We start from the raw sequence: 16,661 nt of genomic DNA, 5'->3' as shown, positions 1-16,661 counted from the left end.
CTTTCCTCCTACCTGCTGTTTGAGATTCAGAAATCATAGCTCCTGGATAACTTTTTATGCCAATTTTTTTTTCATGATAGGGAAACTTGTTTTTCACCTGAGATTTTTTGTGAGGGGAAGCTGCTGCTGTCATTTCCCCATTGATGATTAATGCCTTGAGGGCCTCCTCAGACTTGCTGAATGTTGCATGTAAAATTAACTGTACTCGTGGGGTAGGTGTCATTGGGAAGCCTTCAGCTCCCTGTCGGTGGCAAGTCCAGCCTATGCCTAGAAGGCAGAGAGTCATAATTAATGGAGAAACTGATGGGTAGGCCTGGCACGAACTGCTTCAACCATCTATCTAATGCAGTCTCTTGACCAGAGAAGTGTTATTATGTCAGTGTTTTCTGCCATATTTGGTTCCTTAGCATAATTTTATATCCTTAAAAGACAACATCTTAAAGATGCACTGACTTAGGTTTTTGACTATGTATTCTGTGAGTCCTCCTATTGAAATAATTCTTTTTGCAGGATGGGCAAAAAACAGGAGTTGGAAAGGGGCTTGGTGAAGTATGAAACTTACTTTTAGGAATTTGAAAAGGTCACATTTGTAATGCTTGGTTTGTATGTTCTTTCAGAAGAGAGAAAGGACAGGAAGCAACAGTTCAACTTGAAGGCGTTTGCTGCCTAGAAATAAGGATGGAGAGAGAATCAGCTTTGTGTTTTATCCAAGAGGAGAGTGTTGTGGAGTGGAGGCAGGAACTGTTCAGTTTGAATGATGACTACCCTATAGACAGCTGTAAATTTTAATGTTTTTCTTGATTATCTATGTAATTCTTACTTATTATAGAAAATATGGAAAAGCACAAGGCAATAAATGATAGTCACCCTGCATCTGACCATGCACAGGCAACCATGGGTGGAATTTTAATATACAACCTTCTAATTCAGCGGTTCTCAACCTGTGGGTCGCGACCCCTTTGGGAGTCGAACGACCCTTTCACAGGGGTCACCTAAGACCATCGGAAAACACATATATAATTACATATTGTTTTTGTGATTAATCACTATGCTTTAATTATGTTCACTTTGTAACAATGAAATTGGGGGTCACCACAACATGAGGAACTGTATTAAAGGGTCGCGGCATTAGGAAGGTTGAGAACCACTGTTCTAATTATATGCAAACACATAAGCATAGGTTTTTCTTTGTATCAGATTGATCTAATAATCTACGTAGTGTTATAATTACTTTGTTTAGTTAATGTAAACTCTTTCTTTTGTAACAAAAGTCTTCAGCATTATATAATGGCTTCTTCCTACCTAAGATTCCATTTTATTTAAAAAGCATATAAATACAACTATAATTTTTTTATCAGTCTTTTGTTACTGGGCATTTATTTTCACTTTACTTAAATACTTTAAGTAACACTGTACTTGTTCAATCCTATAAATAGTATTTTGTTGCTTATTTCTGGTTATTAGAATAATTTCTTAGAAATAAGATTTGCTGGAAATGTATAGTTTTGAGCATTTTGATGTGTATTCTTCAACGTACCACAGAAAAGGCTTACCCGTTTATAAACTCACCAATAGTCTTGAGAGTTCCTGCTTCCTCGTATCTTATCAAATATAGGAATTACTATTTTTATTACTTTGCCAATTTGATGTGCAAAATTTTATTTTTTTAAATTTGCATTTCTTAATTACTGATTTGCATTTCTTAATTATTGAGTAGATAGTATAGATTTACTGACTGTATTTCTTCTTTTGACCCCTTTGAGTATTTTTTTCTGGAGTGCCTCATCCTGGGAAAAGCACTCTTCCTTAGCTTTGTTGGATTCTGTGTACTCCAGTGATGAGAATCATACCCTAATGCTGTATATTTGCCTTCATTAATTTCCCAACCATTTCTGACTAGCCCTAATAATGAGAAATGCAAACTATACCTTATCTTCCTAAAGATCCAGGAGCCATTCTTGATTTAGGCATTGTAAACACTCTGCAAAACGAAGACCGAATATATATTTTCCCTAAAGTGTTGAGGCTGAGGCGCTGATAAATAACCTCATTACAGTCACTTCATATACAAATCTGGCAAAAGTTGGGAAGTAGAAGAGACTGCATGCTACTTGCCTGGGTTTTGTATATGTTTAGTTTTGTGAGTGCTTTCACGTCTATTGTGATCCTATATTTTGTGATTGAATATTTATAAACTTCCCGCAAGTATTATCCCTGTTTTATAGATAATGGACCCAAAACACAGGAAGTCTAAAGACTTTGTCTTGTATCACAAGTTTTTCAGTTACAAAGTTGAACCACCAATCTAATAATGTCATTCCAGATCCAAAAAGGCACCCATTTTTCTCTCCTAAACCGGAACTTACTGAGCTGATTTCTGGGGATGGAATTTCCTTGCATTTCCTTTTGGGTTGGACTGTGTCCACAAAGCTCAGAGGAGGCCAAGGGGCTGAGAATGGAGTCTGGGCTGTAAGTTCTAACACTTTATAAAACCATTCTGTGTTTAGATGCAGTACTAATTCTTCCAGGGGAGATCTCTCTCTCTCTCTCTCTCTCTCTCTCTCTCTCTCTCTCTCTCTCTCTCTCTCTCTCTCTCTCTCTCTCAGTTTGAGGAATTGCACATGATCTATAAGTTAGTATTTCTTTTGATCTTGGCCTTGAACCAAGCCATTCACTTTGACCATCACTCCTCTTATGGCCCCATGAGAGTTACTGAATTCTTGCTTCACTAGCCATCCTAACGTGTTTCACTGATAGTTTCTGAATTTATCATATTGGTTTTATTTTGTTTGAGCTATATTGCTTTTCTTTCACATAAAGCTCCAAATTAACCAGTCACCAGAAATAATATCCCAAGGATCAGATGACCATATGGAAATGGAGATTGCTCTCAGTAAGGTGACAGAACCACAGCTCTTTGTCACTTTCTTTCCCATAGGCCTGGTGTGCATAGTAGCAGGGGCTATAAGAGAGAGCCCTTTGGAACCTTTCAGTCATTCAGCATGTTGTTGCAGAAAGAGAACAGAAAATGTGGGTTTCAATCACAGCTTGTGTGACTTTAGGCCTATTATACCAGGTCCTTTAATCAAGCAGAGCATTATGAACCACATGTGGGATATGATGTGGGGAAGTCGATGGAGGATGTATGTGGTCCAACTGGTAGGTGACTACCTATCAAATGCTGCTTCACTTGTACTTCTATAAGGATTTTTTTTTGTTTTTAATCCTCATTAGATGATATTTTTTCCATTGATCTTTAGAGAGTGTGGCAGGGAGGGAGGACTGAGGGAGAGAGAAAAAGAGAGGGTAGGAGAAAGAGAGACATATGTGAGAAAGACTCATGGATTGGTTGCTTACCATTCAACCCAACCAGGGGACTGGAATATAATCTGTAACCCTTTGGTGTGAGGGCCGATTCTCTAACCACTGAGTAACCCACTGGCCAGGGCTTCTATAAGGAATTTGGTCCTTAAGAAGAAGTTATTTCATTTATTTTTTAAATATATTTTTATTGATTTCAGAGAGGAAGGAAGAGGGAGAGAGAGACAGAAACATTAATGATGAGAGAGAATCATTGATTGGCCACCTTCTGCATGCCCCATACTGGGGATCCAGCCTGTAACCCAGGTATGTGCTCTGACTAGGAATCAAACCGTGACCTCCTAGTTCGTAGGTCGACGCTCAATCTCTGAGCCACGCCGGCCAGGCTAAGAAGAAAATTTTACTTAGTTACTGACTATTTATTTACTTTCTTAATCAACCACTTTTTGGAAACTTATATATCTTAACACTCTGGTGGGTGCTGGGGGAGATGAAAATGATCCCTTCTGTGGAAAGGCTTTGAATTTTATTGAGGAAGTTAGCTATGTTTAAGGCACAGTACAGGCAGCCAGTGTATAACATCTTTGGAAAGAGGACTATGATTGAGAGCTAGTGTATTTGGGGGAGGTTATGGGTTAGAACTCTGAAAGGTAAAAGATAGGGGTAATTGTACAGGAGGGATGAGAGCCAATAGGTAAAGGCCATTTGTTGTAAATTTTATTCTTATTACATGTTGAGATGGAAGAGAGAATTCTTTATGTATATTATTGCCTTAGTGAATAGAATATAGACTTTGCCTTCTGAAAAAAGTGTATGGTAATTGTCTTAGACATTGATGTTTGAGGAGTTAAGGAACATGCCTGCATGGGGTTGTGCTCAGATTTAAATTGAGTCATAGTTAAGTATCATTTAAGTATCATTTGAGAAAAGTATGAAATATCTCTGGACAATGGAACAAATAAACATGTCTCAGTGTAGGCTGCCCTTCCAGCAAATAATATAATTACATATGCAGAGTACATACAAGTGGATAAAATACTTTCTGCCTGCTCTTTGCTGCTTAAAAATCTGAAATGCGTTAGTGTGACAGTGACCAGGCAAATGCAGCATTTGAGAATGTTCTGTAAACTCTCTCAACCTTGGGGCATAAAGCAAAGTCAGTTGTCTTTGCCTTATATATGACACAGCTACTGATTTTTCTTGGGTCAGAAAGCAATTCCTGAATCTCCCTGGGGAAGGGACCAAAAGGTCCTTGACATTCAATCATCAGGAACCTTCACCTGAGTTCTGTAGGGAGAGCTGCACGCTGCAGGTGTGCTGGGAAAATAATTGAAAGTGTCCATGGGGAATTCAGACACAGATGGTTCAGAAACCACTTTGGGGATTGCAAAAGGACTTCAGCCCGAATATAAGGATGTAGACCAAGAAAAAAAATTTGTGTCAAGGGCAACTGGGCGTCCATTCCTGCTGTGTTTGTCATTGGCAAACATTACTTCACCTGATGGAAACATCACATCCATAATGGTGTTATCTATCACCTTATACTATGCATTTCAGAGCTGAGATATTTTCTGGCTAATATCTCATGCTTGTAGGAAACAGTGTTCCTGGTTTCCATTTTATAAAAAGGAGCAAGAAGAGCAGATGGGGTGAGAATGCTTCTCTTTTCCCTCAGTTCCTTTGGAAGTAGTATATGGGAAGATATATATAATTTTGTTTTTGATTAATTTTTTGTCATAAAAAAGATCTCTAAAATCCAATGTAGGTACATATAAGTAAGCCAGGTTTTTCTGATATTCATCATGTCTGATTGAGAAATACAGTGAGTTATTTCTAGCTTTTGTAACAAATTTTCCATCCAAGGGACAAAGGTTTTTCTCTTTAGTGATTTTTTAAGGCAATGATACCATAGTAAAGCAAAATGAATTTTAAGGTGGCCAGGCTACATTAGAAACCATTTTGATATGCAGGTAAATACTGTTACATGAGGCATGCTTTGAAAAAGGGTAAGAAGAACAGGAGAGGGATTGTCGCAAAATGAAGAAATTATTATTATATATCCTGGATGACATTTTGACTTCCAGGATTTACTTTTTTTCAAGTCAAGCATGGGTTTATGTTTTACCTCACCAAATTGATCTTCCTCAAAGACTGGGACTTTGTGTGGACTTGTATTCCTTGCAGTGCCTATTTTTAGTGTGTTGCACACAGTAGGTACTTAATAAATACTTGCTTATTTGGTTTGCTATGACACAGGCATCAATAATCATTCCTAGGTCTCGAATTTTTCCCGTACATTAAATAATGTTTAAAAAATAAAGCAAGGACTATTTATTATCATTAAAGTATTAAGATTATGTATAACAATCAATCTTTTGTTTTATTAGTCCGGTGAGCATTAGCCTTTATTGTTCTTGGTAAAATGTTATTTACCTGGAACTAAAAGCCTTGGTGTTATCTTAGCCAAAGAATGTGTGTTTAGCCGGGAATGTAATTAGGGGAACTACTTAAGGGATTGTCAATGTTCTTTTAGCTCTTAAGCAATTTATATCCTGCTAAAATGTTTGTCTTTTTCCCCCCCTTCTGGCTGCTGTTCTAGGTCCCTTATTTCACGTGAATCTTTGGCATCCACGACTTTGAGTCTGACGGAAAGTCAGTCAGCGTTGAGTGTGAAACAAGAGTGGACTCAAGGCTACAGAGCTCTCCCTTCGCTCTCTGCCAACCACAGCTCTCAGAATGGCACTGACCTAGGGGATCTCTTTAGCCTTCCTCCGGGGACAGCCATGTCCAGCAACAGTGTCTCTAACTCTTTGCCAGCCTACCTTTTTGGCATGGAAAATAGCCACTCTCCTTACTCTAGTCCCCGCCACTCTTCAGCCAGGTCACATTCGGCCCGCTCCAAGAAGAGAGCCCTGTCCCTGTCCCCGCTGTCCGATGGCATTGGCATAGACTTCAATACCATCATTCGCACCTCTCCCACTTCCTTGGTCGCCTACATCAATGGGTCCAGGGCTTCCCCGGCCAACATGTCCCCGCAGCCCGAGGTCTATGGGCATTTCCTGGGGGTGCGCGGGAGCTGCATCCCCCAGCCATGTGCAGTGCCCAACAGCCAGAAGGGTGTGCGGGTGGCCGGCAGCGGCCTGGTGCTCCCAGCTTATGAGGATGACTGCGCGCTGGAGTATGAGCGCATGCAGCAGCTGGAGCATGGAGGCCTCCAGCCCCTGGTCAACAACATGGTGGTGCAGCATGGCCTGCCCGGGTCCGAGGGCCAGCCAGCCGGCCTGCTGAAGACGGAACGACTGGATGACTTCCCGGGAGGGGCTCTAGACCTGCCCTCCGCGTCTCCTCTGCCTCCTCTGCCACCCCAGCCCCAAGGCCCCCCACCCCCTTACCATGCCCACCCGCACCTGCACCACCAGGAGCTGGTGCCCCATGCCCAGACACTGGCCCTGGAGGAGGATGGGGACATGGACGACATGGGGGGCAAGCACTGCTGTCGCTGGATCGACTGCAGCGCCTTGTATGACCAGCAGGAGGAACTTGTGCGGCACATTGAGAAGGTGCACATAGACCAGCGCAAAGGGGAAGACTTCACCTGCTTCTGGGCAGGGTGTCCTCGGAGGTACAAGCCATTCAACGCCCGCTACAAACTGCTGATCCACATGAGAGTCCACTCCGGAGAGAAGCCCAACAAGTGCACGGTGAGTTTTCCAAAGCCCCTGTGCGCCCCTGGAAAGTGCATGTGTTTTTCCACAGTCGGCCCACAAGTCAGGGGACATTTTCTCTTTTAATGGGATTTGGATGGTGCATGGGGGTCTAGGTATCCACGAGATTTGACTCCTCTTCAGTGTGAGGAAGAGGAACGTTTCTTTAATTATTAGCTGCTGGGTATCCCTTCGCTTCTTGATTCTATTCTGCAAATGTAAATGATCTACCATGTCAGGGGACATTGATCTGCCACAACATCCAAAATGTTGGAAAGTAGATGCCTACCAGGCACCAACGTGAAGTTGCTGAAATGTGCAGGGCAGAGGAACACACACTGCACCCCAAGTAAGCTTTATGTCTTTTTCAAAGCAAATATTTTGTGATTTTTTTGTTCTCTCTAATGACCGGGCTAGTAATGGGGTCGGGGGTGGGCTGGTTCTGATATTTGAAAGGAACTCACATTTAGCCACTTGGCTAGTAAACACCTTTTGCCCGTGTGAACCCTCTTGCCTGCCTCCACACTGCACACTCCAGGGTTGTGAGGTTAGTTAATGATTTATAGCTGGCATAAAACACCCAGGGGATGCCACAGGGGCAGAATCTCATAGAATCTCACTGAACTTTGAGGAGAGAGCATTCTGTAAAGTAGTGTAGGAGAAAGAACCAAGAGGGAAATGTCCCTTTGGCGTTGAAGGAAGTGAGCATGTTGTCTATTTTTTCCTCTGCCTCCCCCTTTCATAACATCAATCCTGGAACTATCTCTGTTTCTTGGCAAAATTGACTCTTTTTTAATAATATGGCTCTGAAATGATTTCACAATCATCTCACACCTCACAGAAACCCTCCGTGTTTATAAGCAGGACATCACCCTTGGGATCACAGACAGTTTTGCACAATCTCAGACAGCTCACTTAACTCTTGGAAAAAAGAGCATGCGTTTTATATTAGTTTAGATGGACAGGATTATTTCTTTTAGAGCTAAAATCTGAGAATCATAGGTACTCCCTGGATATTGGATATGCTACAGGTCACTAAATGTGTGAAATATATAAATCATTTCGAAAAGGAACTTAGTTAGACCAGGATCCCCTAGACAGAATTCCTTCTTTCTGTAGTATATCTTGATGATAAATCATCTGGACCATGTGTATGTTGATTATAGATTGGTCAAGTTGTCCCATTCATGTAAAAGCAAACCAAACAGATGATAGCTATCATGCAAGTATTAGATGCACTTTTTCGCCATTCAGTATTTTTGAAAGAGTTTTAAGAATTTCTGGCAGAATGAAATTGCATTTCTTGTTGTTACATTATGCCCCATGTTGTGATTTTTCTTAAGGAAAACTTGACGCTGATACATGGTGAGACTGCCAGGTTATAGGAGTGAAAAGAATAATTACATTCCAGGTGGCAAAACGTTACTCTTTCAGTAGGGTTCTGCATTAAAAATGCCAGAAAGAGACAAGCAATTGAAGGCAATTCCGTTTACTCTGCTTGGAACACAGAGGCCTATTGCAAGCAGGAAAGACATTTCGTCTCCGAACGAAAGCAGTCCAAACTTTTAGTTATGACTAATTCTGGCTGAAAATAGTGTGCTGGATTTGGTTTTACTGAAAACAACACAACAACAACAACAACAACACACCCAAAACACATAAAGGCTTAAATTATCCAAAAAATGTTTTTGGCATTGCAAAATTAATTTTTGTGCAGTAGGACTCCCCATTTTCCCACTGTTCTTAACTTTGCAAAGGCATATGACAAGTTGACTTTTGCTAAAGTGCATGATGACTATTAAAAATAGAAATACTTAAGTGGAAGACTAAGAGGTGGATGTTTGCATGCCTCTGCAGAGCTTTCCATCCTATTGTCCAGGATGGGTATGAGAAGTGATTTCTCTCTCCCCTAAGCTGCCCACTTCCCACTTCTAAATGGAATCTTTGCAAAATTCAGATTGTGGGATTTATTGAATATCAAATTTAGAACCACAAAGCATTTACTTACACATGTTATAGTGAAAATGTATTTATACAAAACAGAATTTCTTAGGAGCTGACTTACACTGCAGTTCTAGTCTTGGGACTATGTATTTTTAGCAGGAAGACATCCATTTTCATATAACACATACATATCATGAACGTTATGTCTTCTGAAAACTGTTATGTTGCTACATGTCATTTGCCTGATTTGTAAGGCCAAAGCTAACTGGCAACAAATAATTTTCTGTGAAAATTTAGCAGTCTTCTCAAGTTGTAGTCTATTGATAGAAGACATTGTGCTTAATGTGAATGCACATCTGAAAAAGATGCATTTGTCTGCTTTTGGTAAAACCAGTTGTTACACTCTTAGAATCCAGACACAAAGAACTGTTAAAACCAAAATGTTTCATCTCCTACTGCTTTGAAATCTAATGGTAGTTGATTCAAAGCTCAAGATCCTTGCCAAGGAAAATGACCACATTCCCCTTTTGGAGACATGCAGTGATCTTTGGGTTTTTGTGGCTATGTCACATGCTGCAAAAGCTAGGAGCACTTTACATTGGTTCATGTATGTTTAACCGTGATTAATTTTCTGTGGCTCATAGTTAAAGTTAGTCATCATTTTCACTCACTTATTGACCCTAGAAAGAGGTAGTGACCCGGTTGTGTAGGTGACCGTGGCTATAAGCAGCACGGTGAGTATCTGGGGTCATGAAGAGAGTGTGTGAAAGGGCTACGCAGTGACAGCTTGCTTACAGTCAGAGGCTGCCACTGGATCCTCCTTCGACGCCAAATTCCACGTCATGCATGGGAGATGCATTCTCAGAACCCCTGATTGTAGCTCAGAACTCTGGGATTCCGACTACTTAAGGTTCTAGGTGGCAGAATGGGGGTAGGATCGTTAATGTATTATTCGTTTAACTTACTGGAAGAAGAAATTGTTTCTTTTCTCTTTCCCATCCACGAAACTCCACCCTTCTCTATGTCTCATCCTATTGCTTCTATGGAAAGTCAAACCAGGTGCTTTTTTCCCAGGCCTGGCCTGGATTGCAGAAATAAACCCAGCCAATGTCCAAGGCCTTGAGAAGTAAAGGCCTCCTTAGGCAAACAGGCAGAACTCAGTTAAATCAGAAACTGAGATATGGCAATATTATCTTAAAAATATCTGAGTCCATTCACTGCTGTTTACTAACTCAAGTAATTCCTAGGTGCAAAATCATTCTATTTAAACCCTCCTGAATTTAGACAAACCCCAACACTGATGAATCTTAGAATTAACAGAACTTTTGAGCATTTCTGGGCATAATTGTGCTAAATTTTGTTATGTTTTTCTGAGATGATAGGGTTTCTAATTCCCAAGTAAGAACAAGTCTCTTGAGTCTGAATTTCTTTCCTCAACCCCTAAATTTCAGATTCCTAAAAGTGTAACCCAAAACTATAGATGTACACTAACCATCTCTAACAGTATCCATAGTAATGGTTCCAACAGAGTGTATGCTGAGCATGTTTTTACTGTAGGTCTTTTTGCTATTAAGTTGAGTGTGCAGTGCCTGGGTAGCATTCCCAGGAAGGTATGTCTTGAATGAGCTGAAGCTTGCTCAGTCGGCTAGTATGCCTCGTGAGAAAGCCTATCTGATGGGAGCAGAGTAAGTAGAGGGACAGGATCCTGTTGCCAGGGTTTGGAACACTGATGGCTTCCTTCGTGCACAATAGAAAGCAGTTGTGCTGGGAGGTTAGGGAGTGTTAATAAGGGAATTAAGGGGAATGTGGGTCGCCACTTAAATTTTGCTTATTTTTCCTGGATGAATTTTATCCAATAGCAAAAAGGAATTTTGCAAAACTTTTACCCACCCACAGATTTTCACGAAAATGTCACTGACCAAAGACAGCTTTGAATTTTGTATGAATTGACTCATTTCTCCACAGGCATTTTGCCTGGCAAAATCCAGAGTATTTGCTTTGGCTTGAATACTGGGCAAGTTTGCTTTTTAAGTAACATTGGATTATGAGTACAAGAAAATAAATACAGAGCTAGGCCATGTCCCCATTCCTCTTTAATGGACTGATTTATGGGTTCATGGGCCAGCATTTGCCATGAAAGACATTTCTTGAGGAAAAGTAAATTCAGTATAAACCATGGAAGGTTTTTTCCACATCCTTTATTTTGTTATTTTGATAAGACTTGGTGTTGATGTGGTGACCACGATAATACGACCAGAAGAGACCTTAGGAAAATACCATCTAAGAAGCATAATTATTAGTTACCACTCCACAAGCTTCATTTTGGTGCAGTTAATAAGTTCTCATATTGTCAAGTATTGATGAAAGTACGGAGAATGGGGAATGCTTTAATACTGCTGGTGAGAATAAATTGGTGTAACTACTTTGGAAAAAATTGGGAATATCTAGGACAGAAGAAGGTAAGGATGTCCAAAAAAAACATGTCTGAGTGTCTCCCCTACCTAGAGAAACTCTTACATATGGTGGCAGGAAGACACACAAACTGGTATTTATTGTGCCTCTGCTTTTAAAATGGTAAATGAACTAAGTATCCATAGACAAGGTAAATCAATAAACTGTGGTTTATTCCTAATGAAATAGTATAAGGGAGTTTAAAATTAATGAACTAGATATAAACCTCTATATAGATTGGAGAGATGCTAATATGGATATATCTCAAAAAACCATGTTGAATGAAAACTTAAATGCCAAAGGATATACACAGTGTAATACAATTTATGTACCTTTAAACGCACACTAAGCAGTATTATATAGTCGTTGTAGGTATATAATTGCTTGTGTACAATAAACTGGGGTGGTCAGGATAAACCGTAACCTTAAGATAATGGATATTTCTAGAGAGCAAAGAAATCGGAATAAATAGGATATGGGAATTTTGTTTTATCTTTTTTTTCCCCCCAACAAGTGAGAGAACTGAAACAAATACAGCAATATATTAATTTCTTTTTAGCTTGGTGGTGGTAGCATAGGTATCACAAGTATCTTAAAATAGTTTCTATGCTTTGATGCCTGTGTTGAAATATTCCATAACTATAAGTATACATTTTTATTTAAAAGTATAAGAAAATCAATAAGTATAACCCTAATTCCTGTCCACACATACCATTTTTTTTCAGATGAGGGGAACAAAGCCTAGAGATTTAAGTGATTTTTCTAAGACTAGTAAATTGTTTGACTGTTGCCTACTTAGTGCCTCTAGGGCAGTGGTCCTTGAATGACTTTGGAATCCCTAAAAGAGCTTTATAAAATATGCATACCTGGGTCCCACCCCCAGAGTCTGTGATGTAATTGCTCTGGGTTGCAGCTTCCCTGGTTATTCTAATGGGCAGCCAAGGGTGAGAATCAGTGCTCTCAAAGCTTTCATGTCCTGACATTGAACTCTAGATAAATGGAAGCCTACCTTGTCATTTTAATCAAGGTGTAGGGAGGCAGTGTTTAGGAGGAGTACATCTTCATTATCATCCATGCCCTGATAGTGATTAGGGTAATTTAATGTTCCCTTGGAACAAAATTCAGGGACAAGAGATAAGATAATAGAGTGACTCAGATAGTGGCAGAAGGCTTTCAACTGAGTGTCCATTTCCTATTCAGAGTACACTTTCTCTACAATTAATAGTCAGTTAAGGTTGGGATGAAACTGTGCTGAGCAATGTCTATCATCACCACCTCCTTGCCTCCCTGAGTTAAAAGTGGAACTGACAAATCTGTCACATCACTCGCATTTTTAAAGGTAAGAAGAGAGAGTGTTCTGTCTTCCAAATATAATGCAGCCTTTCTGCTTTTAATATAAAGTGATCTTCAAAACATTTTTGCTACTTTGGATATTTCTGGAGAATTAGTAAGTTACCAAAATATTTAGTTTTCCTTTTTATCAAATCTTCCTTGAAGTGATTAAATAAATAAAATTATCATTAATATCCTCTTTGTCTTTTGAGGCTGAAACACCACAAGTGATACATCTGGTAAAGATCAGAGAGAGTGTAGCTTCCAAATTGTATCAACAAGGCATCAGTCTGTCAAATATTTAATGCAAACTCAATAATTAAAAAAACTATAACTAAATTACAAGATTATGCCCCCCCCCCAAAAAAAAATTTTACATAAGAAAAAGATACTGGCATATTTATCTGTGTATATACATGTTTGCTCTACTGTGTAGACATATACATGTCACCTTAAATTACAAACTTCTTATAGGTAAAGGCAAAACTGCAGAAATTCTCATCAGAAGAGGTATTAACTACAGTTTATTAGGCATCTGTCAAGCCGTATTTCACATCCCCAAACACAGTTTAGAAGCCTTCCATTAGTAGTGGCTTAGTTTTATTTTCCTTTAGACGACATTTAATCCATGCTACCTGGAGAGCTGGCCTGTCATGAACTTTGCTCTGTGAAAATACATTTGTGGCAGATTTGGGCAAATGTTTTACAACAAATCATGGTTTATGTTTCTTTGCACTGCAATTCTAGGATTAATGGAAAAAACAACAGATAATGAGAGAAACCCTAAGAGGTTAAATATTTGAGGCTTTCTCCTCATTGAGCAAAATCATTAACTACATGACAGTTAATGTTCCTTTTAGCTCATATTTGTTTTGTGGTTTTTCTCTAATTTCCATGCCCCGAAATAATGTTTTTAAAATTAGAAAGAAGTATCTAGATATTTTTCTTTTTTATTTATTTATTTATTTATTTTTTTATTGCTTAAAGTATTGCAAAGAGTATTACATATGTCTCCTTTTTCCCCCTCCCACCCTTGACAATCCCCTGGCCTCCCCTACCCCCCAGTGTCTTATGTCCATTGGTTATGCTTATATGCATGCATACAAGTCCTTTGGTTGATCTCTTACCCACCCCCCTCCTACCCTCCCACCCTCCCCGGCCTTCCTGCTGTAGTTTGACAGTCTGTTCGAGGCAGCTCTGCCTCTGTATCTATTTTTGTTCATAAGTTTATAATGGTCTTTATTATCCAGAAATGAGTGAGATCATGTGGTATTTTTCCTTCATTGACTGGCTTATTTCACTTAGCATAATGCTTTCCAGATATTTTTCATAAATGATCTAATTAAGGGAATATATTTCAAACCTTTTGAGGTTTATTCCTATATAGATTTTAAAATGTATGTTTCTTAGTTCATTCAGACTGTACCAGTGTGGAAAATTAGTTTGGTAATTTATTAGTGATGCCTTTTGTGACCTTTGGAATATATTTTTTGATTACCTGTAATTTGAGTGGTCAAGTTGACATCTTGAGTTCAGAAAGAATTTGAACTCAAATTCTTTGTGTAGAGTGAAAGACCAAACACATTTATTTTTTCAAAAAAGAGATAGTTGGATTCTCTTTGACCTTTCAGAAGTGTTTCTTCAAGCTCTGAGTAGAATGATATGGAAAAGAGATGTTAATTGTTTTCCAGGCAGATTTAATAGTTTCTACTGTAGTTATTGAGTCAAGGCTTCTAGATTATAAAGAAGACAATGGGTGTTGTAACCCTGGCCAGTGGATGTGTGGCAGACACAGACCATAGGCACGGGCAGGCAGGTTCAATTTTCCACCTGTCTGATCCTGGACTGCCTTCATCCAGAGGGGAGGAGCTGGGTTAGTCTAATAGGTGTCATCACTCATATAAGAGGTTGGTGTAGATAGGAATTTGGTGAGAACGTGGAATGAAGCCTGTATTTTCTGATTTTGCAGCACAGTTTTTATTTTTACTTTCTTGGGCCATATAAAATGTACTTGAGTAGGAAGAATGATTAATCCTTTTGAGGGAGAATTTTAAAGAACTAAAAAAAAAAAAAAAAAGTGAAACTTGTTGAGAAATTAGAAAATGAGATAACATGGTTCTGGGTGGGCAGGGGCAATGTGCTCCAAACTTAGGGTGACCATATAATTTATTATTTAAATCAGAACACTTTTGAGAGTAGAAGGGGTTTAGTTATTGGGAGACCAGAATGTATAGCTATGCAAATAGTATATGCACTGATATGTTCATATTGGCCGGGCTATAGAAATTGTTTTAATGGAAAAATGGGAAGAAACTTGGAGCTATGTTTGTAGAGGCTGGGCAGGCTCCTTAAAAAAAAAAACAAACAAAAAACAAAATATATATATATATATATATATATATATATATATATATACACACACACACACACACACACACACACACACACACATATATATTTTTTATTGATTTCAGAGTGGAAGGAAGAGGGAAAGAGAGATAGGAACATTAATGATGAGAGAAAATCATTGATTGGCTGCCTCCTGCATGCCCCCTACTGGGGATCGAGTTCACACCTGGGCATATGCCCTTGACCTGAATCAAGCCCTGGACCCTTCATTCCGCAGGCTGACACTCTATCCATTGAGCCAAACCTGCCAGGGCTGGGAAGGCTCCTTAGAGGAGGTGACTGCATTTTGAAACAGAGAGTAATCTATAATAATAAAAGCATAGTATGCTAATTAGACTGGACAGCTGAATGACCTTCTGGAAGTCATTCCGGATGTCCTTCCCAACGAAGCTGTGGCGGGGGCCAAGGCAGATGTGGTTAGGGGTGATCAGGCAGGCAGGCAGAGGTGGTTAGGGGTGATCAAGCAGGCAGGCGAGCATTTAGGAGTGGTCAGTCAGGCAGGCAGAGTGGTTAAGAGTAATTAGGCAGGCAGGCGAGTGGTTATGGGTGATCAGGCAGGCAGGCAGGCAGGTGAGCGATTAGGAGCCAGCAGTCCCAGATTGCAAGAGGGATGTCTGACTGCCAGCTTAGCCGGATCCTGCAGGAATCCCTGAGGGACCGGGCCTAAACCAGCAGTTAGACATCCCCCAAGGGGTCCTGGATTGTAAGAGGGTGCAGGCTAGGCTGAAAGACCCCCCCCCCCCCCCCGCAGTACACACATTTCATGCACTGGGTCTCTAGTTCTTACAGAAAAAGGGAAGGAGGCCATTTAAGTGGAGGCACTACACCATGTGATAGCACAGGGGTGTGGAAGAGCCCAGGGAAAGAAACAAGTCCTAAGTAGTTTGATGACCCAGAATAGGTAAGAGTGGGAAGTGAGGCTGAAAGTTTACCCTGGGCAAATCACAAAGAACTTGTCCTATCCAATAGGGATGAATGTTTTTAAAATTAGAAAGAATCATACACCTAGTTAATACAAATGCAAATATAGTTAGTATAGTAATTAATTTCAGGAAATAGCATCACTGAGTATGCTTTAGTGCATGTGAATTGAAACTTTGATTTCTCCCAAACCATCTCAATTGTCTCTTAGTTTATAGTTTAATTCTTCATTAAAATGTATCTCTTGGCAGCAATCATATAACACAGATTATTCTTATGTCCACTGGTCAGCCAGGGAACACGTAAGTGAAAACAAGCATAAAAGCGTTTTCTATAATGGACTTTAAAGATTTAAAAACTTGGGGAAGACTAGAGACCAAAGCTATTTGATCAGTGATGTCAAATGATTAAAATGTGGACAGAGGCTGCATACATTATCGTGTATGAGTAGCCTTCCATTAGTCAAATATTTCCTTTTATAATCTGTAAAGAGAGTAAAGTACTGTTAAACAAAGGTTTGGACTGGCACTCATTATGCTAAGCCTGTCAGACCCTTTTAAAGATCTCCTCCCCCACCCT

At 39.7% G+C, this 16,661-nt stretch overlaps 1 protein-coding gene across 2 annotated transcripts in view; it reads left to right on the top strand.

The window, feature by feature from the left end:
• GLIS3 (GLIS family zinc finger 3) overlaps positions 1 to 16,661 on the top strand; it is a 451,227-nt gene that overhangs the window by 150,854 nt on the left and 283,712 nt on the right. For both annotated transcript variants that reach the window (XM_036331014.1, XM_036331015.1), the window contains one exon: positions 5,921 to 7,022. In XM_036331014.1, coding sequence (XP_036186907.1) covers positions 5,921 to 7,022 — 1,102 coding nt within the window. The remainder of the gene's footprint in view (positions 1 to 5,920; positions 7,023 to 16,661) is intronic.

Source organism: Myotis myotis, unplaced genomic scaffold, assembly GCF_014108235.1.
Source record: "Myotis myotis isolate mMyoMyo1 unplaced genomic scaffold, mMyoMyo1.p scaffold_m19_p_12, whole genome shotgun sequence".
Lineage (NCBI taxonomy): Eukaryota > Metazoa > Chordata > Mammalia > Chiroptera > Vespertilionidae > Myotis > Myotis myotis.
The sequence above is the reverse complement of the archived record's forward strand: the minus strand, read 5'-3'. Positions and strand labels throughout refer to the sequence as shown.